At 41.8% G+C, this 14,784-nt stretch overlaps 1 protein-coding gene across 6 annotated transcripts in view; it reads left to right on the top strand.

Annotated features, from left to right (window-relative positions):
* Positions 1–14,784, top strand: part of wdr41 (WD repeat domain 41) — a 95,413-nt gene that overhangs the window by 24,126 nt on the left and 56,503 nt on the right. For 5 of the 6 annotated variants that reach the window (XM_068029479.1, XM_068029485.1, XM_068029483.1 and 2 more), the window contains 2 exons: positions 5,220–5,268; positions 12,015–12,146. In XM_068029479.1, coding sequence (XP_067885580.1) covers positions 5,220–5,268; positions 12,015–12,146 — 181 coding nt within the window. Of the gene's footprint in view, positions 1–2,169; positions 2,244–5,219; positions 5,269–12,014; positions 12,147–14,784 lie in introns of those variants that run through there. The other variant, XM_068029484.1, reaches the window with a different exon arrangement.

Below are 14,784 nucleotides of genomic sequence, written 5' to 3' on the forward strand. Positions count from 1 at the left end.
CCTTTGAGGTTCTGCATGCTAATCTCTTTCTTTCCTAACTCCCTAAACTCAGCCTGCAGGACTTCCTCTTTCTTCCTACATCGTTGCTACCAATGTGGACCACGACCTCTGGCTGTGCACCCTCGCCCTCCAGAATGCCCTGTAGCTGCTTGGCGATATCCAATCTTGGAATCACATCTGCGACCACAGAAATGCCTATCTGTTCCCCTACCACTATTGCTCCCTACTCGTTTCTCCTCTCCCTGCACAGCTGAACCACCCTTGCTGCACTCTCCAGAGGTACCCTCTGTCCCATTGATACTCAGAGTTGAATACCGGTTAGAAATTAGGATGCTCTCCGGAGACTCCTGCACTACCTGCCTTGACCTTCTTGTCTGTCTGACAGCCACCAGACTATAGATTCTATAGGATTCTATAGTTAGGGGAACAGATAGGTATTTCTATGGTTGTAGATGTGATTCAAGATGTTATGTTGCCTCCCTGGTGCAACAGGATTGGATATCGCCGAGCGGCTACAGGGCATTCTGGAGGGCAAGGGTGCACAGCCAGAGGACGTGGTTCACATTGGAACCAATGATATAGGAGGAAAGAGGGATGAGGTCCTGCAGGCTGAGTTTAGGGATTCCCTTTCTGCCTGTGCTCTCTTAAGCTCCGGGGTGATTTAGCTCCTGACACATGCTATCCACGTAGTTCTGTGCCTTGCGGATGCACCACAGTGACTTCAACCGCCACTTGAGTTCCAAAACCCGGAGCTCAAGCTTTTGCAGCCGGTGATGCTTCCTGCAGATGTTTGTGAAGAACACGTGGTGCGTCCACAACTTCTCACATACTACAGGTGGCACATTCCACTAGGCCAAGCTGCCCTGCCATACCTTAGCTTTACAAACTAATTATTGTGAATGCAATAAGTAGAATAACTTGCCAATCAGCTTCTTCCCCTGTACCGTGGAAACTGAAAAGGCAGAAAAGAAAGAGACCAAAGAGCACCTCCTTCCCCTAATCAGTGAAGTCCCTCACACACAACTCTCAGCCTTACTCTCTGTCCAAACAGCACTATTCTAATTAGTAATTATTAATAATAATGTTACAAGCAGGGTCTTCATCTTGGCTGGAATGGATTTCTCAGCTTCCTGGTTGGCTAGCTGGCTTTCTATCTATCTTTTAGAGAGCTCTTTAAGAAAAAAACCTCGTCAGGTGAACATAAATGCTGTCCGCTGGTGTGTTCATATAATGTCTTTGAACGTGTGGCCACTGTTACACAATGGGGTTTGAATGTGACTTATCTTGATAAAGTGGTATTATGTCCCACCTATTGTCTTGGCTCTGAACCAGAATCTCCCTGTCTGCGAATGCCTTTATCAACCCAATTCTTGAAGATAGGAGCCATTTAGCATTGAATAGGCTGTTTAGCATTTTAATGTGCCTCCCCTAGGACTAGTCCAAATGTGATGATGGGTTTAGTCTCCATCAGTCACTATGTATATTTGCAGTACAGGAGAGATTCACCTGACCTCTTACTCCATTTTGTATGGTGTAAAAGTGTGTCCATTTTTTTGGAGTTTAGTTGATTTTAGTTCATAACTGTTCCTTGCATGAGCATGACCAGGCTAAATTGTAATGTAGATTCGAAAGATCGGTATGTGGTGCAGCTGTTCAATTTAAGGTATGTCAATTGGTTTAGTTATGTAGTTAAAGAATTAGTGTTACATTTTATATGATTGCATTCTTTTTGAGGAAAGAATTGGCTTAAGACTTTTTATTTTTAAAATATTGAGTTTTTGAAATATTATGAAAACAGGCGTGGCCACAGTTACACGGCTAGCATATTACATTGTTTTTATGCCACAAATATTGAAGCTTTGTGTGGATCATTAAATTAATTTTCTCCATGGACATGCTCCTTTACTGCAGCTTGCAGTGAACAGGGTTTCATGCTTGGAGTTCCTCTGTGATCCCCTCATTTATAGAGTATTTTGTAGATGGCTTCTGTTGTCCTTTTAGGCCTTAGCTACAATCAGCAGGTGGACCATTTTCTCAGATTGCTTCAGCGGATGGTAAATTGATCTGGTCGCAGCCTCCGTGACAGCTGCTGTTTTCTTCTTCCTGTATCTGCTTGTGGACATGAAGTCAGGAACAATGAAGGTGAAAGGCCAGTGAGCAAAACTAAGCTTGAACAGAAGTCTGCTGACAGTCATGCCTTGGCAATATGTTTCTAAGTCTCCAGTCTTTGCAAACCCATTCACGTAGGTTCAAAATGTAATTCTGAACATTTACGTACACTAGTACAGATGGTTATTTGTGCCTGTATGTGCCAGGTATGTTTAAGATGATGAGAATAATGGACATAGCCAGTGAAGTATTTGTTGAGCCTGAACAGATTTGGATATTGCCAATGCCAATTCCCAACTGAGGCTCGACTTTTATTTTCTTTAACATATTTTATAAGAAATCTAATTCTAATCATATGCAATTGAGCACTTTACATTTAAAAAAAAAAGTTTGAGGTTGCTCAAAACCATTTGGCAAATATTTCACCGTATAATCCAAAATATTACTTGTTAAAACCTAAATTGTAACCCAACCTGTTTGGGAGCCACCGAGTGTGTGGTGCTAATTGTACAGGTGGATGTTTAATTGGATTCAAGTGGAGGGCATTAACTGGGGATTCACTTATACTCCTATAGTAGCAGACTGAAACTGAATTGGGATTTGCAGGTAGATCTTTGGTAACGTGTAACGTCTCTAAATAAAAAGTTGTAAGCATTTAACGACTAGGCTCTAGTACTAACCTTTTCTACTAGCTATCTGATTTGTAACAGGTCGGCTGTTAAAAATGCTCCAGATGACTTACTGTCAATTTCCCATCTGCTTCACGCCGATCCTGATTTCAATGACAGCAGGACCCTTAAAATGTGCAGATCAGGATCCGATGATATTGAGTCCCAGCTGCAGTTTTAACTCTGGACTGAGTAGGGAAGCGCTTGGCATTCACTTCACCTGCTCACCTGAATCCTGCAACCAGTTAAAGTTCCCTATCCACTCAAGGACCGAGATGGGAATCTATGTGTGGAGCCAGAGGAAATGGGCGAGGTGCTAAATGAGTACTTTGCATCAGTATTCACCAAAGAGAAGGACTTGGTGGATGATGAGCCTCGGGAAGGGAGTGCAGATAGTCTCAGTCATCTCATTATCAAAAAGGAGGAGGTGTTGGGTGTCTTGCAAAGCATTAAGGTAGTTAAGTCCCCAGGGCCTGAAGGGATCTACCCTAGAATACTGAGGGAGGCAAGGGAGGACATTGCTGGGGCCTTGACAGAAATCTTTGCATCCTCATTGGCTACAGGTGAGGTCCCAGAGGACTGGAGAATAGCCAATGTTGTTCCTTTGTTTAAGAAGGGTGGCAAGGATAATCCAGGAAATTATAGGCCGGTGAGCCTTGCGTCAGTGGTAGGGAAACTATTAGAGAGGATTAAAAGCAAAATACTGCGGATGCTGGAAATCTGAAACAAAAACAAGAAATGCTGGATTCACTCAGCAGGTCTGGCAGCATCTGTGGAAAGAGAAGCAGAGTTAACGTTTCGGGTCAGTGACCCTTCTTCGGAACTGACAAATATTAGAAAAGTCACAGATTATAAACAAGTGAGGTGGGGGTTGGGCAAGAGATAACAAAGGAGATAACGAAGGAGAAGAAGTTGTGTTGTATTAGAGAGGATTATTCGGGACAGGATTTACTCCCATTTGGAAACAAACGAACTTATTAGCGAGAGACAGCATGGTTTTGTGAAGGGGAGGTCGTGTCTTACTAATTTGAAGGAAGTGACGAAGATGATTGATGAAGGAAGGGCAGTGGATGTTATCTATATGGACTTTAGTAAAGCCTTTGACAAGGTCCCGCATGGCAGACTGGTACAAAAGGTGAAGTCACACGAGATCAGAGGTGAGCTGGCAAGATGGATACAGAACTGGCTCGGTCATAGAAGACAGAGGGTATCAGTGGATAGGTGTTTTTCTGAATGGAGGGATGTGACTAGTGGTGTTCCACAGGGATCAGTGCTGGGACCTTTGCTGTTTGTAGTATATATAAATGATTTGGAGGAAAATGTAGCTGGTCTGATTAGTAAGTTTGCGGACGACACAAAGGTTGGTGGAGTTGCGGATAATGAAGAGGATTGTCAGAGGATACAGCAGGATATAGATTGGTTGGAGACTTGGGCGGAGAAATGGCAGATGGAGTTTAATCCGGACAAATGTGAGGTAATGCATTTTGGAAGGTCTAATGCAGGTGGGAGGTATACAGTAAATGGCAGAACCCTTAGGAGTATTGACAGGCAGAAAGATCTGGGCGTACAGGTCCACAGGTCACTGAAAGTGGCAACGCAGGTGGATAAGGTAGTCAAGAAGGCATACGGCATGCTTGCCTTCATCGGTCGGGGCATAGAGTATAAAAATTGGCAAGTCATGTTGTAGCTGTACAGAACCTTAGTTAGGCCACACTTAGAATATTGCGTGCAATTCTGGTCGCCACACTACCTGAAGGATGTGGAGGCTTTGGAGAGGGTACAGAAGAGGTTTACCAGGATGTTGCCTGGTCTGGAGGGTATTGGCTATGAGGAGAGGTTGGAAAAACTCGGATTGTTTTCACTGGAACGACGGAGGTGGAGGGGCGACAAGATAGAGGTTTACAAAGTTATGAGTGGCATGGACAGAGTGGATAGTCAGAAGCTTTTTCCTAGGGTGGAAGAGTCAGTTACTAGGGGACATAGGTTTAAGGTGAGAGGGGCAAAGTTTAGAGGGGATGTGCGAGGCAAGATTTTTACAGAGGGTGGTGAGTGCCTGGAACTTGCTGCCAGGGGAGGTGGTGGAAGCAGATACGATAGCAACGTTTAAGAGACATCTTGACAAATACATGAATAGGAAGGGAATAGAGGGATATGGGCCCCGGAGGTGCAGAATGTGTTGATTTAGGCAGGCATCAAGATCGGCGCAGGCTTGGAGGGCCAAATGGCCTGTTCCTGTGCTGTACAGTTCTTTGTTGTTGTTCTATCCAGTATGCCACCTAGCACAAATTACTTTTTTTTTGAAGATTTCTTTACCTCAAACTTTTTTTTCTGAAATATTTTTGTGAATCACCTGATTAACAGCTTTCATAATTTTTGTAGTCTATATGAATTTTTATCGTTAATTTGAAGAGAATAAATTGTATGTTCACCATATATTTGCAGGTTTGCCTCAGCAGGGGATGATGGTGTCGTGTTTGTGTGGAATGTTCAGGTTAGTACTTGAACTAATATTGTTAAAACTGTCTTAAGGCATCTTCTTAATTCTGGAGTGGAACTTGGCTGATCTTCAGCTTGATTCAATCTGTGCTAAGTTAGCTGATCGCAGCCAAAGTTTCCATTAGAGGTGTTGCGATCATCATCATTGCCCCTGGAAAAGGAGAGGAAAATTAGCTATCGTTCCTGATTGCTGTCCGGCAACCGCTGCTGTATGTGAATATTGATTGAGAATGGATTTGGTTGTAATTCCACTTGTGGGCTGTTGATATGTTGACACAGATTGGCAAGGCTTACTCATGAATAATGACCACTTGGGCAAGATATTGGTGGATGACTGGGTCTTAGGGACACTAATCTGGTAAAGTGCCTTTGCTTTCAGAATGGGAGGGGAGAACATTGTTTTAAAAAAAGTGGGTACGGCATTTTTAAACTTCTTACAAGTAGGAAGGGATAATTGAGTTTTTATACTTCCAAGTTTAAACCTTAATACAAGCCTTGTTAAATTTATTTACAAGCTTTGTTTGATGAAATTTTAATTTTGTGAACTATACTGTAACTGCAAATTTATAAGATTTTCTCACATGCCTAACATTGGAGAGTGCAGCTCACAGTAAGGCAGGCATCCAGAAGGTGGTGCATTTTCCCATTACTTGTCGTATTGGGTAACCCATGTAGATTTGCTTCATCTCAGGATAAACAATTACAGATTGAGCTTTTTCTAGTCTCCAATTTTATTTTTCTGTTAACTGACTCCTGTAATTAAATATATTTAAGATCATTATACTTCTTTTGCTTAATTCAAGTTGCTACACGTGTGTTACAATCTGCAATTATGAAGGTTGCTGTAATTTGAACTTAACATTTAAAGGCCTTCAGATGCAAAAACCTTAAACCAGAAGAGCCATTCTATTTTTTGTTTTATTTCATGATGGATGAGAGGCAACATGATTTCATTGTTACAAAAATGCTGTACTTTTTTAAAATAAATTTTTTTCCCAGAAAATGTATTGCTTATGTTGAAAAGCTCCTTGTGATTTTTGACTTTTTAAAAGAAAAATATTGATCACTAGTCTGAGGATGTGAAATACAGTCAGTACGAATGAGCACTTATAATCCATTTACAAAGAAGAGTACCAGAAAACAGTTATTAAAATAGACCAAGTACCTCATCCAGACTACTTGCACCTAAAAATCTTAGAGGGGGACTGAAATTAGGCACCTTTTTTATTCAAGAAAAATTCTGAATAATTGAAAATGACTGTCATAACTTCTGTTACGACTGAGGCAGGAGGAGTGCGCTGTTTATTCTAGTCCCACTTTTCCAGAGGTCACAACATGTATTTTAAATTCATCCACTTACCGATACGGTCAATCATATACTCTATTTTACCTAGAATAGAACACACTAACCTGGTTTCTTTAATAAGCAAACAAAATTATCACTTTATTATAAAATAAGTCTTAATCAGTAATGAAGTAAAGCATAAACATATAGTTTGAAATTTTTAAAGTTCCCTTTTTACCTTAACCCCTCACATTCACACACACACAGATACACAAACATACAATGGTTAACCGGAAAAGTAAAAGGGATTTTTGTTCAGAGCTTTGTTACAGACAAAAAAAAAACACTTGGGCTGGATACTTGCTCATTCCTGAAGAAAACAGCAGGTGAGATATGTTGTGTTCCAAAACTGGCATTCAGTCTAGCTTCTGAGTACATGTAAATGGATCACTGGGATCTTTTAGAACAGTTCTTGTCAGGTGGCGTTGAGAATTAATTTAGCAGGCTTTTCTTCAAAGATAGGAGACTGGATGGGTTGACACAGTGGACTTCTCGGGGTCTTTGAGAGGTGCTGGAAAGCTGAGCTGGGTTGTGGTCTTCTCTCTTTCCTTGGGATTTCTTTTTTCCTTCTGCAGGCTTGACTCTTTAAACATTCAGCAAGAATCTGGTCTCTTCCTCCGTGACACTTCTTCAGCAAGCTTGTCCTGTCCAGGGGTGCGTGACTGTCACTTCTCTGCACACATCTTCCCCAGTTACCAGGGAATCTGTTCTATTTTTAACTTGAATCAAGTGACGACCAGTAAATGGTGTTGCCAAACCAGTTCTTTGTGTCCTCTTGATGACCCTCTTGAAAAAAGACCCTCTTGGAAAAATAACTAGTCCAACATTTCTTCAGTTTGACTATGTATTCCTCAAAAAATATTTTTAACAAACAAAAGCACTTTCATAACACTTCATTATTGAATTCTTTTAAAAGATGAGACGCACACAGAAACAAATAGATTAGTAAGTTAAATGCCTATTGTAGGGAAAGTCTTCGAAACCATTGTTTGAGAGCTAGTTGACAAAGCGTATCTTGTTCAAGACTAGTCAGCACAAATTTGGAAAAGGGTGCTATGTTTACATATCCTGGGGAATTCATCTCAGTTTCAGACACGATAGTCCAGGCAATTCAAATATAAATCAAGGTTTTCTAATATAGTATAACACCTTGTTGCAACTTTTGGAAATCTGTGTTTTAGAAACATTTAATTACTTTAATCTGAAGTAACTATTGTCATAGAGTCATACAGTACCGAAACAGGTCCTTCGGCCCACCGAGTCTGCGCCGACCATCAACCATCCATTTATACTAATCCTACATTAATCCCATTTTTCCCTCTCACATCCCACCTTCCCTCAATTCTCCTACCACCTACCTACACCAGGGGCAATTTTAAAATGGCCAATTTACCTATCAACCCGCAAAGTTTTTGGCATGTGGGAAGAAACCGGAGCACCCGGAGGAAACGCACGCCGTCACAGGGAGAACTTGCAAACTCCGCACAGGCAGTACCCAGAACCAAACCCGGGTCGCTGGAGCTGTGAGTCTGCGGTGCTAACCACTACGCCACTGTGATACCCAAGTTATTGTATATTTGGTTTTCTAAGGTGCTTTTGACAAGTTTCAACATTGCCAATTAATAGATAAAGAAAGGAGAGAGGGATCAGAATTAAAGTAATGGAGTTGGATAGTAGTAGCCATATAAATTCGTCCTACTTTTAAACAAGAAAGGAGTTAGGATTGGAGTACAGGAGGAGTTGGTCTTGGAACACTTGGTGTTTTCATGTAAAAGACTTTGGCAGAGGCATTATAGGCAAAGAGTACAAGTTTGCAGATACTAAAAAATGGAGCAAGTAATGAAGAACAATACAACCAAATTCTGAAGGATTTTAGATTTTTTAGGTAGTTGAGCTAATGCATGCCAGCTGCAATTCAATGTGAATAAGTATAGATGCAAGAAAGCAAAAGAGAGTTAAATGGAACAGTGATGCTGATCAGGAAAGGGACCTAGGAGTTGGAGTGGACCAAACTATAAAACAATGAGCACATGCTTAACTGCAGTTTTTTAATTAAAGTTACTGGATTGTATTAGCAACAGGATAGAATGAAATCAAGTGTTAATATATTTCTTATATATAAAATATATAATCTGTATTTATCTGTAATTGCACTACTCCAATCAATATAAATTTAGTGGTGGGGGAGCTTTTTGAAACAAAGTTTTCTTCTGGATTAAACTGCCACTTGGACAAGTATGTTCACTAGTCTCAGGATGTGAAATATAGTTAGTACGATTGAGCACTTATGATCCATTTACAAAGAAGAGTACCAGCATGGATTTATTGAGAGCAAATTGTATTTGACCTGATTTGAGTTTTTTTGTTGAAAGAGCAGAGAGGATGGATCAGAACAGTGCACTTGATGTGTATATGGACTTATGAAAGGTGTTTGTTAGAATACCACATAATAAGCTTGTTAGCAAAATTGAAGGATTAAAAAGGGAAGTTGCAGCATGTCTACAAACTTCACTAAAGATAGAAAACAGTTGTGGTGAGTTATGAGTATAGCTGTTCCATACAGCTACAACACTGGCAAAAAAGCAGGACAGATCCAATCTGGCCAATTTCCGCTCCATCAGTCCACTCTCAATCCTCAGCAAAGTTATGGAAGGTGTCATCGATCGTGCTATCAAGTGGCACTTACTCAGCAATAACCTGCTCACCGATGCTCAGTTTGGGTTCTACAAGGGCCAGTCAGCTCCAGACCTCAATGCAGCCTTGGTCCATATATGGACAAAAGAGCTGAATTCCAAAGGTTAGAGTGACTGCCCTTGATATCAAGGCAGCATTTGACTGTGTGTGGCACCAAGGATCCCTAGCAAAATTGAAGTCAATGGGAATAGAGGGAAAACTCTCTACTCGTTGGAGTAATAGCTAGCACAAAGGAAGATGGTTATGGTTGTTAGACGCCAATCATTCAGCCCCAGGATATCGCTACAGGAGTTCCTCAGGGCAGTGTCCTAGACCCAACCAACTTTAGCTTTTTCAATGACCTTCCCTCTATCGTAAGGTCAGAAGTGGAAACGTTTGCTGATTGCAAATGTTCAGTACCATTCGAGACTCCTCAGATACTGAAGCAGTCCGTGTCCACATGCAGCAAGACCTGGACAACGTTCAAGCTTGGGCTGATAAGTGGCAAGTAACATTCGGGCCACACAAATGCCAGGCAATGGCCATCTCCAACAATAGAGAATCTACTCTCTCTTCTAAACGTTCAAAGACATACCATTGCTGAATTCCTCCACCACCAACGTCCTTGGGGTTACGATTGACGAGAAATTCAACTGGACCAGCCATTTAAATACAGTGGCTGCAAGAGCAGGTTACAGGCTGGAAATTCAGTGGTGAGTAACTCACCTCCTGACTCCCCAAAGCCTGTCCACCATCTACAAGGCACAGGTCAGGAGTGTGATGGAATACTCTCCACTTCCCTGAATGATTGCAGCTCAAAGCACTCTAGAAGCTTGCCACTGTCCTCCAAGACAAAGCAGCCTGCTTGATCAGCACCCCATCCACCACCTTAAATATTCACTTCCTCCACCACCGATGCTGCACAGTGGCAGCAGTGTGTACCATGTACAAGATGCACTGCAGCAACTCGCCAAGCTTCCTTCGACAGCACCTTCCAAACCTGTGACATCTACCACCTGGAAGGACAAGGGCAGCAGACGCATGGGAACACCATCACCTACAACTTCTCCTCCAAGTCGCACACCATCCTGACTTGGAACTATTTTACCGTTTCTTCACTGTCACTAGTCAAAAACCTGGAACTTTCTCCCTAACAGCACTGAGTGTATTCACACCACGTGGACTACAGCAGCTCAAGAAGGCAGCTCACCACCACCTCCTCCAGGGAAATTAGGGACGGACAACAAATACTGGCCTTGGCAGTGATGCCCACATCCCATGGAAGAATTTTTTTTTAAATTTCAGACTTGAGGGAGTTATACAGTGGTGTTCCCCAGGGTTCAGAACTGCTGTTTTTTAAAATGCATTAATGACTTGTACTTTAGTGTACAGGGCACAATTTAAAAATTTGGAAGTGTAGTAAGCAGCGAGAACGATAGTAATAGACTTCAAGAGGACATAGACTGGTGGAATGGGCGGATGTGTGACAGATGAAATTCAACACAGAAAAGTATGAGGTGATGCGTTTTGTTAGAAAAAGTAAAGGGAGACAATACAAGATAAATGGTACAATTATAAGGGGATTGCAAGAACAAAGAGACCTGGGGTGTTGGTGCATATATCTTCAAAGGTGGCAGGGCAGGTTTTATAAGTAGTGGCACAGAGTTCAAAAGGAAGGAAGCTAAACTTGTATAAAACACTGGTTTGGCCCCAGCTGGAGTATTGTGTCCAATTCTGTGCGTGAAGGCTTTGACAGATTATGGAAAAGACTTGGTAGAATGGTTCCAGGGATGAGACATTGCAGTTAATGTGGATAGACTGGAGAAGCTGAGGTTGGTCTCCTTCGAGCAGAGAAGGCCAAGAGGAGATTTAATAGAGGTGTTTGGAATCATGAAAGGTTTCAACCAGAGGCGGTATGAGTTAAAACATTTTTACACCGTGGTTAGGATTTGGATTACACTACCTGTTAGGGTGGTTGAAACGGATTCAGTAGTAGCTTTGAAAAGGGAATTGGATAAATATTTGAAGGGGAAAAAATTGCAAGAATATGGAGGAAAATGTTGGAGAGTGGAAATAACTAGATTGTCTTTCGAAAGAACCGGTGTAGTTTCGATGGGCCAAACAGCCGCCTCTTGTGCTCTACTATTCTATGGTTGTAGAATTCCATAATTATGTACAGCACCCTAGTGGTTATGCAGAGATCATGAGTTAAAATCTCACTATAAGTTGGGAAATTGAATTTTTATAAAATATTTTCTGGTGCTAGTCGATAAATTGAATTTGAAAGCTGCAAATTGTCGTTTAAAAGCCAACTGGTTTAGTAATTGTCCAGGAAATGGAACCAGTCTTGCATTATGACTTCTAATGCCCCTAGGGCAACTCACGATGGACAGTAAATACTGGCTTGCTAAGATCTTATTTAAAAAGAAATCTTGGAAACTATGTATTTGCTCTTAAGGAGTATGCAACCAAGATGATTCCAGGTTTCAGAAATTTTAGATAATGGGGAAAGATTAAGCATTTGATTGCCATTTTGTGTTTACTACAGGAGCTGGAGGAAGCTGCTACTTCATAACTAATTATAAAATTTTACCTTTTCATTCAGGAAGTCTTAAAAGCTTTTTTGTATTAGATATTGATGAACTTGTGCAAATAATATGATGTGGTTTTATAAATTCATTTTTTTTTGTTTTTAAAAATAAGACTGCATCTTCTTTCTGCAGACTGGAGAGAGACTTCATGTGCTTCGAGGCCATTCTAGACCAATCACAGCAATTGCTATCTTTCCATCGGAGTATCGTTTAAAGCCAGAAGGTCGTCATCTTCTTACTGCCTCTTCTGATAAGACAGTTATTGTATCCTGATATATGGTCTGGAGAATGTGTGATTGTCCTGCTTAAGTACATTGCTGCTAGTTCATTTAGCTTGGCTGAGGAGTTTACTGTTCCATAAATCTGTGCTCGAAGCCATTTTCAAATTCCTAGCAATTCATTTTATTTACCAGTGTGATTTGGTAGACTTTAACCGTTTTTATCTGCTTCAGTTGAGGAAATGATGCAGTATACTAAAACGGTATGGCAAATTATGAAGATTGTGAAGCACTGCAGGAGATCACAGGCTAATGGGATGGGCTGATAGGTGGCAGATGCAGTTCAATATTAAAAACATGTGAGGTAATACATTTTGCAAGTAAGAGTTGGGAAAGGAAATGCATCTTAAATGGTATGATTTTAAATGAAGCATAGGAGAAGAGGGACTTTGGTATTCAGATACAGTGGCAAAACAAGTAGATAGGCAAAGCCATAAAAAAAAAAGCAAGAGCATGCTTAGTTTTGTATTTAGATAAGTGGAATACTAAGATGTGATGGCAATGTTGAACTTGTCCAACATCTTAAACTGCTTTTGGGAGTGCTGTATACTATTTTTGGAACTCCATTATAGGAAGAATATAAAAGCAATGGAAAAGGTGCATCTTAGCTTCCCTAGAATATTACCAGGAATGTGAAGGGTGTTAGACTTGCAGGAGATTCGGATCTGACCCAAATTGGTTGTGATGCATCTCTTTTAGTGTCACACAGCAGAGCTTAACACATTACAGTGTTTAGGCAGTAACTTCACCTCACAAGCTAGATCACTTCTCCATGTCTTCTAAATCCGTATCTGACTGACAGAATCCCTCTTTTATGCCCCAAGGTGCTAGTCATCCGACTCAGTCATTCCAATAATTTTTGTCCACAGCAGCTCGAACTCTGGTTTCCTGCTTGCCCCGCAAGTTTACACATCTTGAGTTCAATTTACACAGGCAGTTCCTGTCCCAGCGAACATCTTGCAAAGGTATCCACAATATTATTCTTTTTGTATCTTGCAGGGGTATCCTCTTTGATCTGGACCAATAGTCACCCATTGTTACATTTATTAGCTTAGATCATTCCTCTTTTGTAGACAATAGTAATTGCTGATGTGACTGTCTAGTTTCAGTTACTCAATGACAAGTATTTCCCTGAGACATAGGGGAGTCATAGGGGATTCGATTGTAAGGGGAGTAGATAGGCGGTTCTGTGGTCGAAAACGAGACTCCCGAATGGTATGTTGCCTCCCAGGTGCACAGGTCAGGGATGTCTCAGATCGGCTGCAGAACATTCTGAAGGGGGAGGGTGAACAGCCAGTTGTCGTTGTGCACATCGGCTCCAATGATATAGGTAAAAAATGGGATGAGGTCCTACAAGCAGAATTTAGGGAGTTAGGAGCCAAGTTAAAAAGTAGGACCTCAGAGGTAGTAATCTCAGAATTGCTACCAGTGCCACGTGCTAGTCAGAGTAGAAATGAAAGAATAGTCAGGATGAATGCGTGGCTTGAGAGATTGTGCAGGAGGGAGGGGTTCAGATTTTTGGGACATTGGGACCAGTTCTGGGGGAGGTGAGACTATTACAAATTGGACGGTCTACACCTGGGCCGGACTGGAACCAATGTCCTTGGGGGTGCTTTTGCTAACGCTGTTGGGGAGGGTTTAAACTAATGTGGCAGGGGGATGGGAACCAAATGAGGAGGTCAATGGACAGTAAGGATGTAGTAACTAAAGCCTGTAAGGAACTAGATAATGAAGTCAGCGTGACTAAGGGGAAGAGTAGGCAGGGAGCAGATGATGAACGCAAAGGGACTGGTGGTCTGAGGTGCATTTGTTTGAATGCAAGAAGTGTAGTGCGTAAGGCAGATGAACTTGGGGCTTGGATTAGTACCTGGGAGTATGATGTTATTGCTATTACTGAGACTTGGTTGAGGGAAGGGCACGATTGGCAACTAAATATCCCAGGATATCGATGCTTCAGGCGGGATAGAGAGGGAGGTAAAAGGGGTGGAGGAGTTGCATTACTGGTCAAAGAGGATATCACAGCTGTGCTGAAGGAGGGCACTATGGAGGACCCGAGCAGTGAGGCAATATGGGCAGAACTCAGAAATAGGAAGGGTGCGGTAACAATGTTGGGGCTGTACTACAGGCCTCCCAACAGCGAGCGTGAGGTAGAGGTACAAATATGTAAACAGATTATGGAAAGATGTAGGAGCAACAGGGTGGTGGTGATAGGAGATTTTAATTTTCCCAACATTGACTGGGATTCACTTAGTGTTAGAGGTCTAGATGGAGCAGAATTTGTAAGGAGCATCCAGGAGGGTTTTCTAGAGCAGTATGTAAATAGTCCAACTCGGGAAGGGGCCATACTGGACCTGGTGTTGGGGAATGAGCCCGGCCAGGTTGTTGAAGTTTCAGTAGGGGACTACTTTGGGAATAGTGATCACAATTCCGTAAGTTTTAGAATACGCATGGACAAAGACGAGAGTGGTCCTAAAAGAAGAGTGCTAAATTGGGGGAAGGCCAACTATACCAAAAGTCGGCAGGAGCTGGGGAATGTAGATTGGGAGCAGCTGTTTGAAGATAAATCCACATTTGATATGTGGGAGGCTTTTAAAGAGAGGTTGATTAGCGTGCAGGAGAGACAT

The sequence above is a fragment of the Heterodontus francisci genome, chromosome 4 (assembly GCF_036365525.1).
Source record: "Heterodontus francisci isolate sHetFra1 chromosome 4, sHetFra1.hap1, whole genome shotgun sequence".
Classification (NCBI taxonomy): domain Eukaryota; kingdom Metazoa; phylum Chordata; class Chondrichthyes; order Heterodontiformes; family Heterodontidae; genus Heterodontus; species Heterodontus francisci.